Genomic DNA, 17,897 nt, shown 5'->3' with positions numbered 1-17,897 from the left:
CAGAAGTAGCTCTATATTTGCGTCTTTTTGAAGGATTTGCTAATTGCAAAAATAATTCTAAGATCTCTTTATTTTACTCCTGTGATCTCTGTGAACACTAATACTGTTCATATTTCTGTCTTTCCTAGTTAGGTTGTGAAACCAGCAGATAAAAGGAAAGCTAGAGCTACTCAATAAAACAATGATGAAAAAAAACGAGGATCACCAGACTGACATAAAATAACTTGGAGAAGGTGGATTCTCTGCTGCCCCCAAGTTGCTATAGCCTCGGTGTTAATATCAGACTTAAGGTAAACATAGAACATTTTGTTTAAAAAAAATATTAGTATGATGTTACAGTTTACACACTTTAACTATGTGTGAAGCATTGCTTGGCTGCATCAACTATTTCTAAAGTCAGAAATCTGTTTTTAAGATAAATCTAAGTCTAAGAAAATGTTATCACAAAATAAAATCAAGAGGTTTCTGTTGATGTATCACTTTTGTATGAGCTGATATAGTTCGTTAACAGTCTGAGGGCTTGTTGAAACCTGCCGACTTGTGTTCCTCTGACTTTTCCTCCAATGCCACAGTAAATCTGAGTAATGTTTTGCTGCTCACAAAGTTCTCTGATTTATCTTTGGAGAATACATAATGGTATTATTTCATTACTACACATTCTGACCTGTTCAGTGAACCCTAACCCTAATTATTTTGTTCTTTAAAAATCTGAAACCTTTTGACCATTGGTGTTGGACAGTTGTTAAAAAAGAGGTCAGATTTAATGCTGAGTAAACTAGTTTTATTGATGTAGATTTCAATCAAACAGAAATGTCAATAAATCTTGAAACACTGCTGTATCAGGGCGTGAGAATGATGGTGACGTGGCATCCCATCAGGATCACTCAAGATGTTACATTATCACATCTTTATTTCAAGGTCCTTGGCACACATGAAAGAAAGCTTGCGCGAACATTTCAGGTCATTGACTCTTTTGTTCCCTGTAAACAGACACACAGAACACAAAGACTTCAGAGGCTGTACTTTGTGACTTTCTTGATTTTTCTTCTAGTTAACTGAAACAATATCTAGTGCTAGTAAGAACTACTAAGGCAACACATTATTTTCTGATATGGTTTTAAATAGTTCTATGTATTTAATATCACCAAAAGATTTCTTAAAAATCACAAGAGGACAACACCCAGTAGATCCGTACCGGTTCCGCTCAATGCCATGCAGTGTTCGTTGCCCCTTAGGTTGTTTGGCTCCTTTGGGGCCCACTTCTTGAAGTCAAACTTTGAACCATCACTCCACTTCCAGAATGTCTCCTGAAAGAAAAAGCTCATTCAGTCTGTAAATAATATTATAAAATACTAAATAATACAATCTGAATCTGTAGACGAGGGACAACATGTTTTGTGTTGGAAGAGTTCTGTTTTTTTTGTAGTTGAATTAGTGTTGACCAATCAGGTTTGACCTGGCTTAAATTGTATGCAGGTAAACAATCCGTGAGTGCAGATAACAGTCCAATCAGAGACATTGACTTTCAACTTTATTTCCATTCTCCTAGCTAAAGTTGGTAGTGGGACTGTAAACAACAAGCAGCAGACTCAGCTGGCTACACAGGAAGCACTGAACAATTGACATCCAACCCACAAGACTAAATTGTCATCAGTGGTCCTAAGACACTAGGGCTGTCACTTTTGCCTAAAATCAAGTTCAAACGAATTCAACGTGATATGGAATTTCTTCAAACATTATCGAACAGTACAGTCAACAACCCCACCCAAGAAATTACTCTTTAGTTACAGTCTTAGTATTATCCCTCTGTAGTCACTTTTTTCACAGACATCTGCACATTGAGAAAATCCTGCAGTCTGCCATTCTACTGTGTCCTCCTAATAGGCACAGGAACCATATTCTATTGGCTTAAGCATTGTGTTATTTATTCATTATTTTTGTCTGTATTTATTGATTTACTCATTTTAACAACTTTGCATGTAATGATGCTGCCTTTTGAACAGTAAATATTGTTTTGGGGGGCTAAAAAGGGAAAATCAACATGATGTAAATCATAATAAACATGATGGTCATGAATTATCAGCTCATCAGAAATTATGGAAAAACAATAGGACAATAGGATGCTTCTCTCCAGCATCCCTGTTGATGGAATCTGAGGGTCCCTCACTGTTACTTGATTCTCAGAGCTTTGTGTAGGCCTGTGAAGTGGCAGATCTGGAGCAACATTCAGTTTAAGTAGGCTCCAAGGAGCGAGGGAGTAATAAATAATACAACTGAGACGACCTGGTTTTGTTCTCCTGTTGTCTGAAACTTCGCCTGTGTACTTCACCTGTTTTTGGTGAGCAAGGACAGTTTTCAAATTTTTGTTTCTAAATTTCTTTAAAATCTTATTTTGCAAACACTGACTCCAAGTATCGCTTTTAGTCTCGCAGTCCGTTTCTCTTTTGTGTTATCAATCATACATAAATCACTTACCTTGACTGCATCACTGCCGCCGAGCCAAACTCCTTCTCTCTTTCCACCTGTTAACTTAACCACGTAATTTATAAGTATATCGTCATCATTAGGTTGACGGAGTGAAGCCAGATTCCCTCCTTCTCCAGTGCAATGGCTCTAATGTGGACAAACAAAGGAAGAGGCATGAAGATATACTATAGAAGTATGATGAATGTGCAAGTGTGAAGAAAAATGAAATCTACATAAAAATGAGTCTTGTAGCGAGAATATACCAAAAATATAGCGTTGGAAGTTATTGTATTAGTTTTCTATACAGTACCTCGGCGTCACACCAGTCCTTTTCATCGAAGTGGAACATGTAACAGCGACCATCCAACTTAGTCCAACCTTCGGGGCAAACCTTACAGCAACCTACAAAACAAATGCCATGTTAGATGGACTTTAAATATTAACAATCATTCAATCATAAATACATACTTGGAGGCCAACTGAAGTTTGGCTGCAGACAGAAAGTTGTGGCTACTGTATTTTGAGCATTTGGCTCCATAATTGAAGAGAGTGAAGAACCAACCTTTGATGTTGCACTTATTCCACGCCTGTGAACAAAGAACACATTATCAGCTATTTGAAAAATGCTCGAGACTAAAAAGGGAGTTTTAATATCTTGTGCATGGAAGACAAAAAAACATCATCTTTCATGACTTTTGGGGCTCGGTAGAAAGGATATCATTACTATAGATATAGAAAAAAGAATGGGTCCAAGAATGGATCCTTGCCATAGCCAAGTGAGTAAGTTTGGCTTTGTTGGAATAGCAACCATTAACACAAATAAACCATCTTTCTTAAGACTGTTTGTGTTCCAATATAACCTCTCCAAATAAATATGATTATTGACTGATTCAAAATCTTTTGAACAGTCTACAAAAGGTACTACAAGTAAATATATCAGAAATCATACTCATGTCAGTAAAGAATAAAAGTAGGATCCAGATTAAAAGGAATTCTATTGTATTCATGTTTTTTCTATCATTAACAATCTCAGCCACCATCAGACACGTGGAGCAACATTTCTGAGGAGCTACAGCATAGCCCACATTATAGCTTCTGAAATGAATAACACTTACATTTGCTCCCATCCATAGTCCACTGCTCAAGCCAAGGAGCACAATGAGGTGAAGAGTGAACGCCATCTGTGTAAAGATCAGATTTGGTTAAATAAGCTAAATTAACTCTGTAACAGATATTTGAGTATCAAAAACACATCCATATCAATCAATCAATTGAATTGTATTTGTATAGCGCCAAATCAAAACCAAAGTTATCTCAAGACTCTTTGACATAAACACAGAGTACAGTCTAGACCTGTTCTGTATGTAGTTAGATAGAAACCCAACATGAATCCACCATGAACAGTACTGAGTAAATGTTCAAGTTTCCGAGTCAATATTACAACTTTTTTCTCCGACAACTTTAGTGTCATAGAATAAAAACTTCAATCTCGTAATATTACAACTTTACTCTCGTAATCTCAGATTTTTTTGAATGTGGCCCTAATACTCCGTCGTATAATACATAACGTATAATCCTGACAAATACATGGTCCATATTTCAGAGAAATGCTGCACAGTGAAGAGCTAAACAATATGAGGTTTAGAGTTTCCCTGAGAGTGAACTCAACTGAAAATTGCTTTGAACTTGAAAATATTTCTTGTTTTACATGTATTGTTATAAATTGAATCTGCCATACTAAGAACAGTGAAGAGCAAATCATTAATATATAATACAAGGCAAATGCTATGAAAAAGAGAATGAAGCCCTTACCTTGTTGTGATGATCAGATGAGTCTGAACTTGAAGAAAGCAGGTAACGTCTTGGAGGAAAACCACTCTTTATATACCCTCTACAGATTGTTAGGTTCACAAATTTGCATATTAATAGGGGATCTTAGGACAACATTGATAAATAATCAATTTTTAATAACACATTGACCCAGCCTTAAGTAAAGGTTAAGCTTTTTCTTAAAAAAACATTTGTGGAGAATTCTATGATGTGCTGAACATGTGATTCAATAAAAACAAGGATGTAAACATAACAGCTTCCTTACATAAACGCCAAACACAACAATTTTTAAATAATTATTTCTAATTTTGCATGCACACATTTCTGTGATAGTGGGCGTGGGAAATCTCTTAATATTGCGCCATGGACTCTAAAACCAGGTTTTTGTTGGTCTATGGCGCAGTAGCTTTCTGCGCTCTCAAGATAGCAACACACCAAACCATTAGCCTGACCACCCCTCATTTTAATACTAACATGCCCACGGGCGCTAACGTAGACAAAAAAACACTATTTACACAACGTGGCGCTAGATGTGGAGGAACCCAACTGGCCTGCACAGAACCCTGACCTCAACTTCATTTAACAACTTTGGGAGGAATTGATAGACCAATTAGAGCAAGGCCTCATCACCAATGGCTCACCTCACCAGTGATCTTTTTGCTACATGCCATATAGTGAATTTAAACAAACAATGCAAACAACAAACAAATCTGTTCAGGAGCTTGAATATGGAACAGGATCTAAAATGAATTCTGAGGAGTAGAATTGTAAACAACTTGATAACAACACGAAAAGGATTCGGCTGTTAAGACAGACATCAAAAGAACCTATGGCGTATCAAGTGGTCTGATTCTAGCGAGGATGAATGATTTTAGGGGATCTCGGGACCACATTGATCTACAATCAATTTCGAATAACACATTAGGTTATTACGTGTGCTGCACACGTGATTAAATAAAAACAAGGATGTAAACGTAACAGCTTCCTCACATGAACGTCAAACACACCAACTTTTAAATAATTATTTCTAACTTTGCATCCACACATTTCTGTGATAGTGGGCGTGGGACAAGCACACACTCAAATAAGTCATCAGTCGTCACCCCACCATAACGAGGTCTGTGTCATTATTCACTAATAGGCAAATTAATTATCTAATGCAAATGATAAAATAAGGCCTTGCCAAAATTAAATTATTACACTATACGACTAAATGTCAGTGGGTACTTCTATTAACTACAACATCAGGTGACTTTGCCTTGTGGATTGCTAAAAGGTGTATTAAATTGAACACATAGCCATAAATCAGCATCAACACAGAGTATTTAGATTGGGTTAATTCACACAGAGTAAGTGTTAAAAAGGCTGGTACCACTTGGACTCTTCCAAAACCCAAGAGTGGTATGCTCCGCCTCTTTAGCGCACTGGCAAGATCAAAGGAGAGATACAAGCGGACAGTTTTGAGTTTCATGTTCAAGTCTGAAGAATGGGCGCTACTGTTTGTTTCTGCTGCTGTGTGCGTCCAGTGAACTGTAAGTACTTTGGAGTGTGTTATAAACATTGTACCACACATATATCAGTCATGTATAGAGTTAATTGCTGTTCCATTTGATGTTTAGTTTGGCCAAATTAAGAGCAACTGCATGTTTTACGTGTGCAGAGCCTCTGCTTCATGTCATAGTGTTTAATGTTCTTTTTACTCAACGTTTGTTGTAAGCATTTAACTTTAAGTCTGAGTTTTGAGGGACAAAAGTAGTGAGTATGTTCTTAAGCCTAGATCATGTGTGATTTGCTGTAATTATGTTCAGTGTCATTAAATCCTTTGTAGATTATAGAAATAGTTTATTACTTTAAATTTGGTGGACACTTGTAAAATGTGTAGTTGCTCTGCTTAAAGTAAGTTTAAAGGTATTCATTAATGTTGGTGGGAGCACCACTGTGGTAGCTTTGTTTATAGGGGGAACGTCAGTTCTGTTTAATCACTGGGTTTAATGCTATGTATTCTGTTTTTTCTGTCTGATTATTTCCCCTTTTAGAAACCACACAAATACAGATAATAGCCCCCAGAGCGCAACAATTGTGAGAATGGCTGTAAACCCTGTGAAGCAACCAATCCTCTAATAAAGTTTCTTACTTCTGAACTTCTTGAACATCCTTGATTTAATGAGTCACTTCAGTGGCGGTTGGTGATTTCTGCCACCAAAGTTTTTCAGAGAAGCCTCAGTCAGCTATCATTTCTTTGAGTCAGAAAGATCTGATGTCCAATGTCTAATGTCAAGTGTTGATGTGAACAACATTCATCCATCTATATTGTGCTTGTAAGAGGTGTAATTATTAATTATTGATATGATTTTATCATCAATAGGATCTAAAATGAATTCTGAATAGTTGAATTGTAAACGGGTTGATAAAAACAATCAAATGATTAGGCTGTGAAGGAAGACACCAAAAGAACCTATGGAACATTAAGTGGTCTAATTGCAGAGAGGATAAATAATTTTCAACAGTGGTTAGTTTAACAAGCAAAAGGTTGGTAAATCATAACCACAGCCTGATGGCAACAGAGACAATACACTTACGAGAAGCTGTCCAGAAGTAGCTCTATATTTGCATCTTTCAAAAGGATTTGCTAATTGCAAAAATAATTCTAAGATCTCTTTATTTTACTCCTGTGATCTCTGTGAACACTAATACTGTTCATATTTCTGTCTTTCCTAGTTAGATTGTGAAACCAGCAGATAAAAGGAAAGCTAGAGCTACTCAATAAAACAATGATTAAAAAAAAACGAGGATCACCAGACTGACATAAAATAACTTGGAGAAGGTGGATTCTCTGCTGCCCCCAAGTTGCTATAGCCTCGGTGTTAATATCAGACTTAAGGTAAACATAGAACATTTTATATTTAAAAAATCATTAGTATGATTTTGCAGTTCTCACTATATGATGCAGCCAAGGAATGCTTCAGACATAATTAGTTATTTTTAAAGTCAGAAATCTGTTTTTTGTTTTTAAGATAAATTTTAGTCTAAGACATTGAGTTAATCTATTATTGATCGAGGGGGGAAATGCAATTGTGTGTTCAGCACACACTCAATCAGTCGTCACCTGATCCTGGTGGGGACATAATGATGTCTGTGTCTTTATTCAGTAATTGTTTAAATAACTCCCTAAAGCAAATATTAATAATACCTGTATGTTATTCTTACTGTTAATCTTAAATGGATTTTATTTTCCATCTTATCTTCTTATCAATCATCTTATCTCCATCTTTGTGTTTATGTTTATTAGAACTATTTTCAAGTCAAGCAATCGGTTCATGCATGTTCCTTACTGAAAAGCACCCATGAAAGTCGGCATGCGCATCACAAGTAGGAGGAATGTATGTGTGATAGTGCTTTTGTAAATGGGCGTGGCAAAATGGCTCCCTAGCGCCCCCTAAAGTTCCGCCACTCCAGCAGGTTTCACCTATGTGCACCAAATTTGGTACACACATGTATCATTTCAGGACCTACAAAAGAGTCCATTATGGACATAGCCTAAACCCAACAGGAAGTCAGCCATTTTGTATTTTGTGGTCATTTTTGCCAGATTCACAGGGTTCATACTATTGGTTCACTGGTATGCTTACTAGCGCCTTTAAAAGGCGCTGTCATCATCAAGTCCTAAACTCTACCTGAGTTTATAGTCATGCTAGCAACATGGCTCTTGCCATTCTGTTGATGCACCACTTCGGTCCGTGCTGAGATAGTTCATTAACAGTCAGATGGTTTGTCATGACATTTTTTTACAGGCATTAATGATTCCTAGAAGTTGAAACCTGTTGACTTGTGTTGACCTCTGACTTTTCCTCCAATGCCACAGTAAATCTGAGCTGCTGCTCACAAAGTTCTCTGATTTATCTTTGGAGAAATACATAATATATAATATATATTATACATAATAATAATTATTTGATTACTACAGACTCTGACCTGTTCAGTGAACTCTAACCCTAATTATTTTGTTCTTTCAAATTTTAAACATTTTGACCATTGGTGTTGGACAGTTGTTAAAAAAAGAGGTCCGATTTAATGCTGGGTAAATTACTTTTATTGATGTAGATTTCAACTGCACAGAAATGTCAATAAATCTTGAAACACTGCTGTATCAGGGCGTGAGAATGATGGTGACGTGGCATCCCATCAGGATCACTCAAGATGTTACATTATCACATCTTTATTTCAAGGTCCTTGGCACACATGAAAGAAAGCTTGCGCGAACAATTCAGGTCGTTGACTCTTTTGTTCCCTGTAAACAGACACACAGAACACAAAGACTTCAGAGGCTGTACTTTGTGACTTTCTTGATTTTTCTTCTAGTTAACTGAAACAATATCTAGTGCTAGTAAGAACTACTAAGGCAACACATTATTTTCTGATATGGTACCGTTTCCGCTCATTGCCATGCAGTGTTCTTTTCCTCTAAAGTTGTTTGGCTCGCCTTGGGCCCACTGTTTGAAGTTATAATTAAAACCATCACTCCACTTCCAGCAATCGTCCTGAAAGAAAAAGCTCAATCAGTCTATAAATAATATTATAAAATACTAAATAATACAAAAAGATCCAAGGTTCCTTAAACTGACGTCTGCATAAAAATGCAGAATCTGTAGACGAGGGACAACATGTTTTGTGTTGGAAGAGTTCTGTTTTTTTTGTAGTTGAAATAGTGTTGACCAATCAGGTTTGACCTGGCTTAAATTGTATGCAGGTAAACAATCCGTGAGTGCAGATAACAGTCCAATCAGAGACATTGACTTTCAACTTTATTTCCATTCTCCTAGCTAAAGTTGGTAGTGGGACTGTAAACAACAAGCAGCAGACTCAGCTGGCTACACAGGAAGCACTGAACAATTGACATCCAACCCACAAGACTAAATGAACTGTACTGAACTGTACTAAACAGTACAGTCAACAACCCCACCCAAGAAATTACTCTTTAGTTACAGTCTTAGTATTATCCCTCTGTAGTCACTTTTTTCACAGACATCTGCACATTGAGAAAATCCTGCAGTCTGCCATTCTACTGTGTCCTCCTAATAGGCACAGGAACCATATTCTATTGGCTTAAGCATTGTGTTATTTATTCATTATTTTTGTCTGTATTTATTGATTTACTCATTTTAACAACTTTGCATGTAATGATGCTGCCTTTTGAACAGTAAATATTGTTTTGGGGGGCTAAAAAGGGAAAATCAACATGATGTAAATCATAATAAACATGATGGTCATGAATTATCAGCTCATCAGAAATTATGGAAAAACAATAGGACAATAGGATGCTTCTCTCCAGCATCCTTGCTGATGGAATCTGAGGGTCCCTCACTGTTACTTGATTCTCAGAGCTTTGTGTAGGCCTGTGAAGTGGCAGATCTGGAGCAACATTCAGTTTAAGTAGGCTCCAAGGAGCGAGGGAGTAATAAATAATACAACTGAGACGACCTGGTTTTGTTATCCTGTTGTCTGAAACTTTGCCTGTGTACTTCACCTGTTTTTGGCGAGCAAGGACAGTTTGATTGCATCAAGTACTGCTCTTCAATGTCTGTCTTTTGTCCTGTGTTTCTCTGTGAGTTCCAGTGTGTACAGTTTGGTGGAACAGCCCTAATTTATTACATTTCTTTAAAATCTTATTTTGCAAACACTGACTCCAAGTATCGCTTTTAGTCTCGCAGTCCGTTTCTCTTTTGTGTTATCAATCATACATAAATCACTTACCCTGACAGCATTATTTGCGCCGAGCCAAACTCCTTCTCTCTTTCCACCTGTTAACTTAACCACGTAATTTATAAGTACGTCGGCATCATTAGGTTGACGGAGTGAAGCCAGATTCCCTCCTTTTCCAGTGCAATGGCTCTAATGTGGACAAACAAAGGAAGAGGCATGAAGATATACTATAGAAGTATGATGAATGTGCAAGTGTGAAGAAAAATGAAATCTACATAAAAATGAGTCTTGTAGCGAGAATATACCAAAAATATAGCGTTGGAAGTTATTGTATTAGTTTTCTATACAGTACCTCGGCGTCACACCAGTCCTTTTCATCGAAGTGGAACATGTAACAGCGACCATTCATCTCAGTCCAACCTTCGGAGCAAACCTTACAGCAATCTACAAAACAAATGCCATGTTAGATGGACTTTAAATATTAACAATCATTCAATCATAAATACATACTTGGAGGCCAACTGAAGTTTGGCTGCAGACAGAAAGTTGTGGCTACTGTATTTTGAGCATTTGGCTCCATAATTGAAGAGAGTGAAGAACCAACCTTTCATGTAACACTTTTTCCTTGCCTGTGAACAAAGAACACATTATCAGCTATTTGAAAAATGCTCGAGAGACTAAAGCGGGAGTTTTACTATGTGCATGGAAAACATCACCTTTCAAGACTTTTCGGTAGAAACGGTATCGTTACTATAGATATAGAAAAAAGAATGGGTCCAATAATGGATCCCTGCCATAGCCAAGTGAGTAGGTTTGGCTTTGTTGAAACAGTAACCATTAACACAAATAAACCATCTTTGTTAAAGGGATCGTTCGGATTTTTGGACACCAAGTTGTGTGAAATATTTGTTGAAACCGGCCTGCCGCAGGCGTAGTGATATTGGATTTGTCAAGAGAAAAAATAGTGCCAAAAGAATGGTGCAGTATATGAAATCCTAGGACGATGATTTTGTGTTGAAAATGGATCACCATTGCCTGCGTGCTGTTTTTTTAGGGTAAAACTTTTTGGTTTCATGACCCTGGCATCTGGCCGGAACTACTTATTCTACGTTTGGAACCATCCAGAACTCTGACCACAGGACTCGGTGAGTAAGCTTTGCATCCACTACACCACTAGCAAGTATTTCATACAACGTAGTGTCCAAAAATCCGAACTATCAATTTAACACCGTTTGTGTTCCAATATAACCTGTCCAAATAAATATGATTATTGACTGACTCAAAATCTTTTGAAAGGTCTACAAAAGGTACTACAAGTAAATATATCAGAAACAATCTCAGCCACCATCAGACACGTGGAGCAACATTTCTGAGGAGCTACAGCATAGCCCACATTATAGCTTCTGAAATGAATAACACTTACATTTGCTCCCATCCATAGTCCACTGCTCAAGCCAAGGAGCACAATGAGGTGAAGAGTGAACGCCATCTGTGTAAAGATCAGATTTGGTTAAATAAGCTAAATTAACTCTGCAACAGATATTTGAGTAACAGGTCTGTGAATAGTTTTCATACAAGTTTTCACTGACTGTTTTAAATATTTTCATTAAAGTGATCTTTCTAATGACTACATTTACACCCTGACCACTGTTATTATAAAGCAATAATCCCCCCCTACAACTAATTTTTTTAAAATTATTACAGTCTGTATATATTACTTTGATATTAGACTACTATTATTGTTATAATCTGGGGTTAAATCAGTACACGGCTGTCTGTGGCTTAACCCAGCCACACTTTCCACACAGATGGTCTAGGCTGTTATGCACGACACGGATGAGAGTGTTTGTTATCTTGACGAGCTGCTCTTGCTGGCTTACTTCAGGGAGGAAGCTTTGTTATAAACGGTTAAACTTGTATCACATCTGTCAAGACTCGACTTCACAATAAACTGGTGGGACGTGCACCCTCCCCATCCGGCTCATCATCTGTAGGCTATGTGACAGACTTGAGCGGCGTCAGGATGAGCGCGCAGCTCTGCACAGCAGAGGGTGGAGGTGCAACCAGACACAAAACAAGAGCAAATTGCACGGAGTAGAAACCTGTTATGGTCGTGTTTGGGCTTGATTATCATTAATACAATATGCTTTCGGAATCGGACCTTAAGACAGAGCAGATAGGTGGAGCAATTGATGCGCAATTCATGGTGCTATAAGTGGCCGCAATCCATTCTCGTGAATTAATATTAACAGCAGCTCATACCTTTTTGAGAACATTTTACACTTCAACACCGCAAGTTCCCACAGACGTGGCCTATGATCAGTTCTTAGTTCATAATAGACAGAGCAGTAAGGATACATTCAGGTGAGGAGCGGATGCGGCAACATCCATGCGCACTCGTGGACAAGCGTTATTATCTTGGCCACGACCTAATTCTTTTCCCTATAATGTCACCAGAGGTGCTCTGTAGTAAAACCCCAAAATGTTGAATATATTTTTCAGCATTTTGTTAATATAAAATGTTAATTAAAAAGAAAATGTTGATGTTTAAAGTTCAAGAAAATACACTGTGAAAGACCCTTTGTTTGTTGTTGTTTTCAAAGAAAAAAGTGAAATAAATGGTTGCTGTTTCAAAGTCAATCGTTTTCAATAATTGTGATCTCAATTATTGACCAAAATAATCGTGATTATGGTTTTTGCCATAATCGAGCAGCCCTAGTTCAATGTTATTTTTGAAGATTTGTTTAAACTTGCTTAATGTTTTACATGTTTTCATTTCTTCACTACAGCTGTTCCACAGATTAACCTCCTTTGTTGTGACACAATGAAGTTTGGCATTGGTTCTTACTACTTGTGAATATATAAGTTCCTCTGAGATTGTGTTTAGTTTCCTTCCTTTGAAAAATAATTCCAATGAAGTCATATGTAATCCTACGACAGAGTATTAGGGCCACGTGAAAGAAAAAAAAACTGAGATTACCAGAATTAAGTCGCACTGTTACAAGGAAAAAGTCATCAAATTAAAACCTTACTCTCGTAATATCACAACTTTTAGAATAAAGTCATAATTTAAGGCCACGGTTAGCCTATATATCATTGTAAGGGGGAATATCAGAAGAGCAGCCGTATAAATAAATCACATTTTATTTGTATAGTGCCAAATCATTATCGTTATCTCAAGACACTTTACAAAAAGAGCAGGTCCAGACTGTACTAACCCTAACCCTGTACTTCATTTAGAGACCCAAAGTGAATCCACAATGAACAGTACTTAGCTAATTTGTCAAGTCAATATTTATGACTTTCGGACGACTTCAGTCTCGTAGAATTATGACTTCAGTCTTGTAATATCTTATTCTTCTTCTTTAATGTGGCTCAATACCCAATACTCATATGATCCTAACAAATACATGGTCCATATTTCAGAGAAATGCTGCTCTGTTAGGAGCTAAACATTATCAGGTTTAGAGTTTCCCTGAGAGTGAACACAACTGAAAATTGATTTGAACTTGAAAATATTTGATTGCAGTCTTGTTTTACATTTAATGTTAAAAATGCAATCTGCCATACTAAGTACTAAGTGAAGAGCAAATCATTTATACATATATACATATATACACACAGCAAATTTGCTATGAAAAAGAGAATGAAGCCCTTACCTTGTTGTGATGATCAGATGAGGCTGAACTTGAAGAAAGCAGGTAACGACTTGGAAGAAAACCACTCTTTATATACCTTCTACAGATGGTTAGGTTCAGAAATTTGCATGTTAAATAGGGGCTCTTAGGACAATATTGATCTACAATCAATTCTGAATAACACGTTGACTCAGCCTTAAGTAAATGTTAGGCTTTTTCTCAAAAAAAAAAAACATTTGCGGGGAATTCTACATGATGATGTGCGGCACATGTGATTAAATAATAAACAAGGATGTAAACATAAAAAGCTTCCTTAAATAAACGCCAAACACTCACACTATCTTTTAAATAATTATTTCAAATTTTGCATCTACAAATTTTTGTGATAGTGGGCGTGGGAAAAGTCATCAGTCATCACCCCACTAAAAGGTGCTAAAAGGTGAATTACATTGAACACAGCCATAAATCAGAATCGACATTGAGTATTTAGATTGGGTCGTAGTGAATTTATTCATACAGAGTAAGAGTTAAAAATGCCGGCACCACTTGGACTGTTCCAAAACCCAAGAGTGGTATGCTCCCCCTCCTCAGCACACTGGCATGTTCAAAGGAGAGAGACCAGCAGACATGTTTTGAAGTTTCTGCTGTTGTGTACCTCCAGTGAACTGTAAGTACTTTGGAGTGTCTTATAAACATTGTACCACGCATATATCAGTCATGTATCAGTGACTTGCTGTTCTCTTTGATGTTTAGTTTGGCCCAATTTAGAGCAACCACTGTTTGCAGAGATCATGTGTGATTTGCACTTACTTATGTTCATAGTGTCATTGAATCCTTTGTAGATTATAAAATTAATTTGTATTATTTTCCATTGATGCGTACTTAAAATGTGTAGTTGCTCTGCTTAAAGTAAGTTGAAAGGTATTCATTAATGTTGGTGGGAGCACCACTGTGGTAGCTTTGTTTATAGGGGGAACGTCAGTTCTGTTTAATCACTGGGTTTAATGCTATGTATTCTGTTTTTTCTGTCTGATTATTTCCCCTTTTAGAAACCACACAAATACAGATATTAGCCCCCAGAGCGCAACAATTGTGATAATGGCTGTAAACCCTGTGAAGCAACCAATCCTGCAATAAAGTTTCTTACTTCTGAACTTCTGGAACATCCTTGATTTAATCAGTCACTTCAGTGGCGGTTGGTGACAGCCAAAGTTTGTCAGAGAAGCCTCAGTCAGCTATCATTTCTTTTAGAAGATCCGATGTCCATTGTCTAATGTCAAGTAGTGACGTGAACAACTCCCACACAGTTATTTCTAGCAACAATTTATTAAGTAATAAATCAGTCCACAATTATAACGCTATATATATTTATATTAAAGAACTGTAGTATATAGAGACTTTGAGCCCTCACTCCGCCCACGGTCTAAAGCGCATGGTACAAGAGATGTACGGCTTGGCCGACCCACTTTTAGTAGTTAGGCTAAGTGGCGCACAATCTGGGTGCAACTTGAGGCGCAAGGCACAAATAGGTTGGCTTAAGTCCTTTGGTTATTCATCGGTGTGTTTTGGGCGCAACATGAATCAAATTGTGAGCTCTCATTCCTTTTAAGAGCCTTGCGCCTACAAGCAAGTGTTAGTATCTACACGGTGGATTTCTGCCTCTGTTATATAAACCAGGCTCAGGCCGACATATTTAACTTGCTTCCTTTCACTGTGCCCTGTACACACAGAACACACACGGGTCAATGTATGATACATGTTGATGCACAGATTGATGTTAAAATCACTGAAGCAATCCCACTGTTATAAATTAAGAGAGACACTGGGTACATTTACGCATGAAGCACAGCAGCGCAACTTCATTCATTATTTAAATCTCCAGACACGCTGTCAGGATCAGACGGGATCTTATGTTTATTAAAGTTCTGTGTGCTGACCATCAAAGAATGATCGGCTGTAAATGTTTTTTTGGGGATGTGCATTTGTAAAAATGTTTTTGACACTCTTAACGGTTAAGTAACTGGTTAACCGACAAGATTAAAATGTACTTTTTGGATTGGATAAAAGTCTGGGACTAGGGATGCTAATTTAGAATTTTTTTTCTGGCAAATAACCGATCCCCGGAAACGGTCACTAATTGTTAACCTCTGAGAATTAAAGATCATTTTTAGAAAAAAAAGCTGGAGACTGACAACAAGCTCTCCATCATGTGCACTCATTCTGATGAACACACACACACACACACACACACACACACACACACACAAACACCAGTGTTTCCCATTAATTACCTAGACTGAGGCGGTCTACCATAGTCTAATTTGTTCCATAATGTTTCCTAATGAAGGGAACATCTTTTTGCACCTAAGTCCTTTAGTGTGCATGTGCAATAGTCACATCGCAGGGCGTGCTATTGTGAGGTAAATTAACTGAAACAAGTAGAGCTGCTACTTTATTGTTGCTCGGTGCAAAAGGAGTGCTTGCTATTTTCTCGTTTTCTATCGCTAATCTACACCAAGTCTGTTTGATATCACATAAGTTCAGCTCTTCATCAGAGCACAAAGTGAACTGACCGCTGATCTGTAGTCTGTGTGTCACCAGCCTGTAAACTGTAAACAAGCACGCAATGCTACTGAAACTGTCCCAAAGAATGTCGGCAGGATGATCAGGCTTGCTTTGGAGGCAGGCCTTTATTTACACGTGGCGACCTTGGAGTGCATCAGCGTCACCTCGTCCCGGTGCTCGTTAATTCTCTGGCTACAGATACAGGCTGGTAACAGAGCAGATATGCCACGTTGAGTTTACTTTTAGCGGCTACACCTGCAGCGCACACACACGACGCAAGAATGTGTGTGCCGACAGGAAGTGGGATACAGCGAGATTTTGTTTCCAAAAGTTACCGTCCTCAAGCTCATCACGCTGAGTAAACAAACATTTGAACAGCTTTAGAAATGGTAGACCTCAGACCTCAGATCCTCAGACATAACTTCCTATGGCACCAACAATCGTGACAACAGATATTTATACACTGTCCATTACGCACACAATGGACAATACAGCCATGTGATCCAACAGCAACAATAAGTACAGAAACATTTACAGCCGACCATTCCTTGATGGTCAGCAAACAGAACTTTAATAAAACATAAGATCCTGTCCGATCCTGACAACGGCGTGTCTGGAGTTTCAAATAGGACTAATTAATGAGTTACGAGGTTCTGCCTCGTGGGTAAATGTTATGTTTCGTTTCTGCTCAAAAACAGTCAATACGTTAACAATAGGCTATGGAAACTTCAAATAAAAAGGCCACACCAGTGCTTATTATGTAGGACACAGTTTGTCTGCTGGTTTTGGTGAAGAAATAGCAACATGTGGACATGCTGTGGGGTTAGTCTGGTGCGCAGTCTGTTGACTTTGAGACCCGCAGCGGAGAATACCCGAACTGACTGTCCATCCGAATACCTGATGGCAACTTAGAAAATACCCTCTCTTAAGCTTTCCTATGTATAAAGGCAAAAGCCAAAAAAATATCTTCAAAAAAAAGAAAGAAATTGTTATCACACTAAGAAATAAAATCATAGAGCTTCCGCGTGGCCTGGTTCTGCACTTTGGAGAAGGGACAGCAAAGCAGAAACATTTGAAAATGTAACCAAATAGCTGCCCGCTTGAGTGCTCCTACATCAAACAGTGTGTGTGATAAAAAGCATGCCTGTAGACGTGCTGATAAAATAATATTTACATAAACTTTCTGCTCTCTGTCGGTTAATGACTTTGATCCACAGTACAACCTAATGACGCAAATTAAAATCACAAAGTAACCTTTCTATTAATAGATGCTGCCACATGAAATTGAAAGGCGATGAAATGTCATTTTCAAGTGCATTGGCTTGTGGCTTTTCTTAGTGTTTATACAAGTAATTGAAAACCCCAAACTACGTCCTCCCATCTGGTAAGCTAATGGTAATAGAACAAGTTTTCCATCCACAGTTAAGAGAACAAGGTTTTCACAATATTTCCATAGTGATTCATTTTAAATTGAGTTAGTTTGACCGGTCTAAAATCATTAAGTTGCTTAGGATTGTTCTTTGGGATATGCGTCACGGTGGAAGATTCCCAGGGAGAAGGAATTTGTTTACAATCAAGTGACATGTGAAATATATGGCGTGGAACCAGGGTTCTTGCACCATTTTTAAAATCAAATTCAATGCTTTTTACGACTTCTGAAAAAAAATGTTGAAATCTTGGACATGTAGAACGACACAG

General features: G+C 37.7%; 1 protein-coding gene across 1 annotated transcript; it reads right to left on the bottom strand.

Annotated features, from left to right (window-relative positions):
- Positions 1–839: 839 nt before the first annotated feature.
- Positions 840–13,682, bottom strand: LOC138608025 (macrophage mannose receptor 1-like). The gene is made up of 10 exons (XM_069680680.1): positions 13,656–13,682; positions 11,420–11,485; positions 10,601–10,625; positions 10,349–10,440; positions 10,048–10,185; positions 8,723–8,834; positions 2,777–2,868; positions 2,476–2,613; positions 1,196–1,307; positions 840–980 (listed from the first exon to the last, which is right to left on the bottom strand). The coding sequence occupies exons 2-10, from the start codon at positions 11,483–11,485 to the stop codon at positions 901–903; spliced, it is 855 nt and encodes a 284-aa protein (XP_069536781.1). The 5' UTR covers positions 13,656–13,682; the 3' UTR covers positions 840–900.
- Positions 13,683–17,897: the final 4,215 nt, after the last annotated feature.

Source organism: Semicossyphus pulcher, unplaced genomic scaffold (genome assembly GCF_022749685.1).
Source record: "Semicossyphus pulcher isolate SPU_LCO1_2020_fin unplaced genomic scaffold, fSemPul1.0.p SCAF_4, whole genome shotgun sequence".
NCBI classification, from domain to species: Eukaryota; Metazoa; Chordata; class Actinopteri; order Labriformes; family Labridae; genus Semicossyphus; species Semicossyphus pulcher.
This window is presented reverse-complemented; position numbering and strand designations above follow the sequence as displayed.

Coding starts and splice junctions, on each gene's coding strand:
- LOC138608025 (XM_069680680.1), bottom strand. CDS start 11,485: ATGGCGTTCACTCTTCACCTCATTGTGCTCCTTGGCTTGAGCAGTGGA. Junction 10,626..11,419: donor GACTATGGATGGGAGCAAAT/GTAAGTGTTATT, acceptor CTTTGTTCACAG/GCAAGGAAAAAGTGTTACAT. Junction 981..1,195: donor CATGGCATTGAGCGGAACCG/GTACGGATCTAC, acceptor GTCTGTTTACAG/GGAACAAAAGAGTCAATGAC.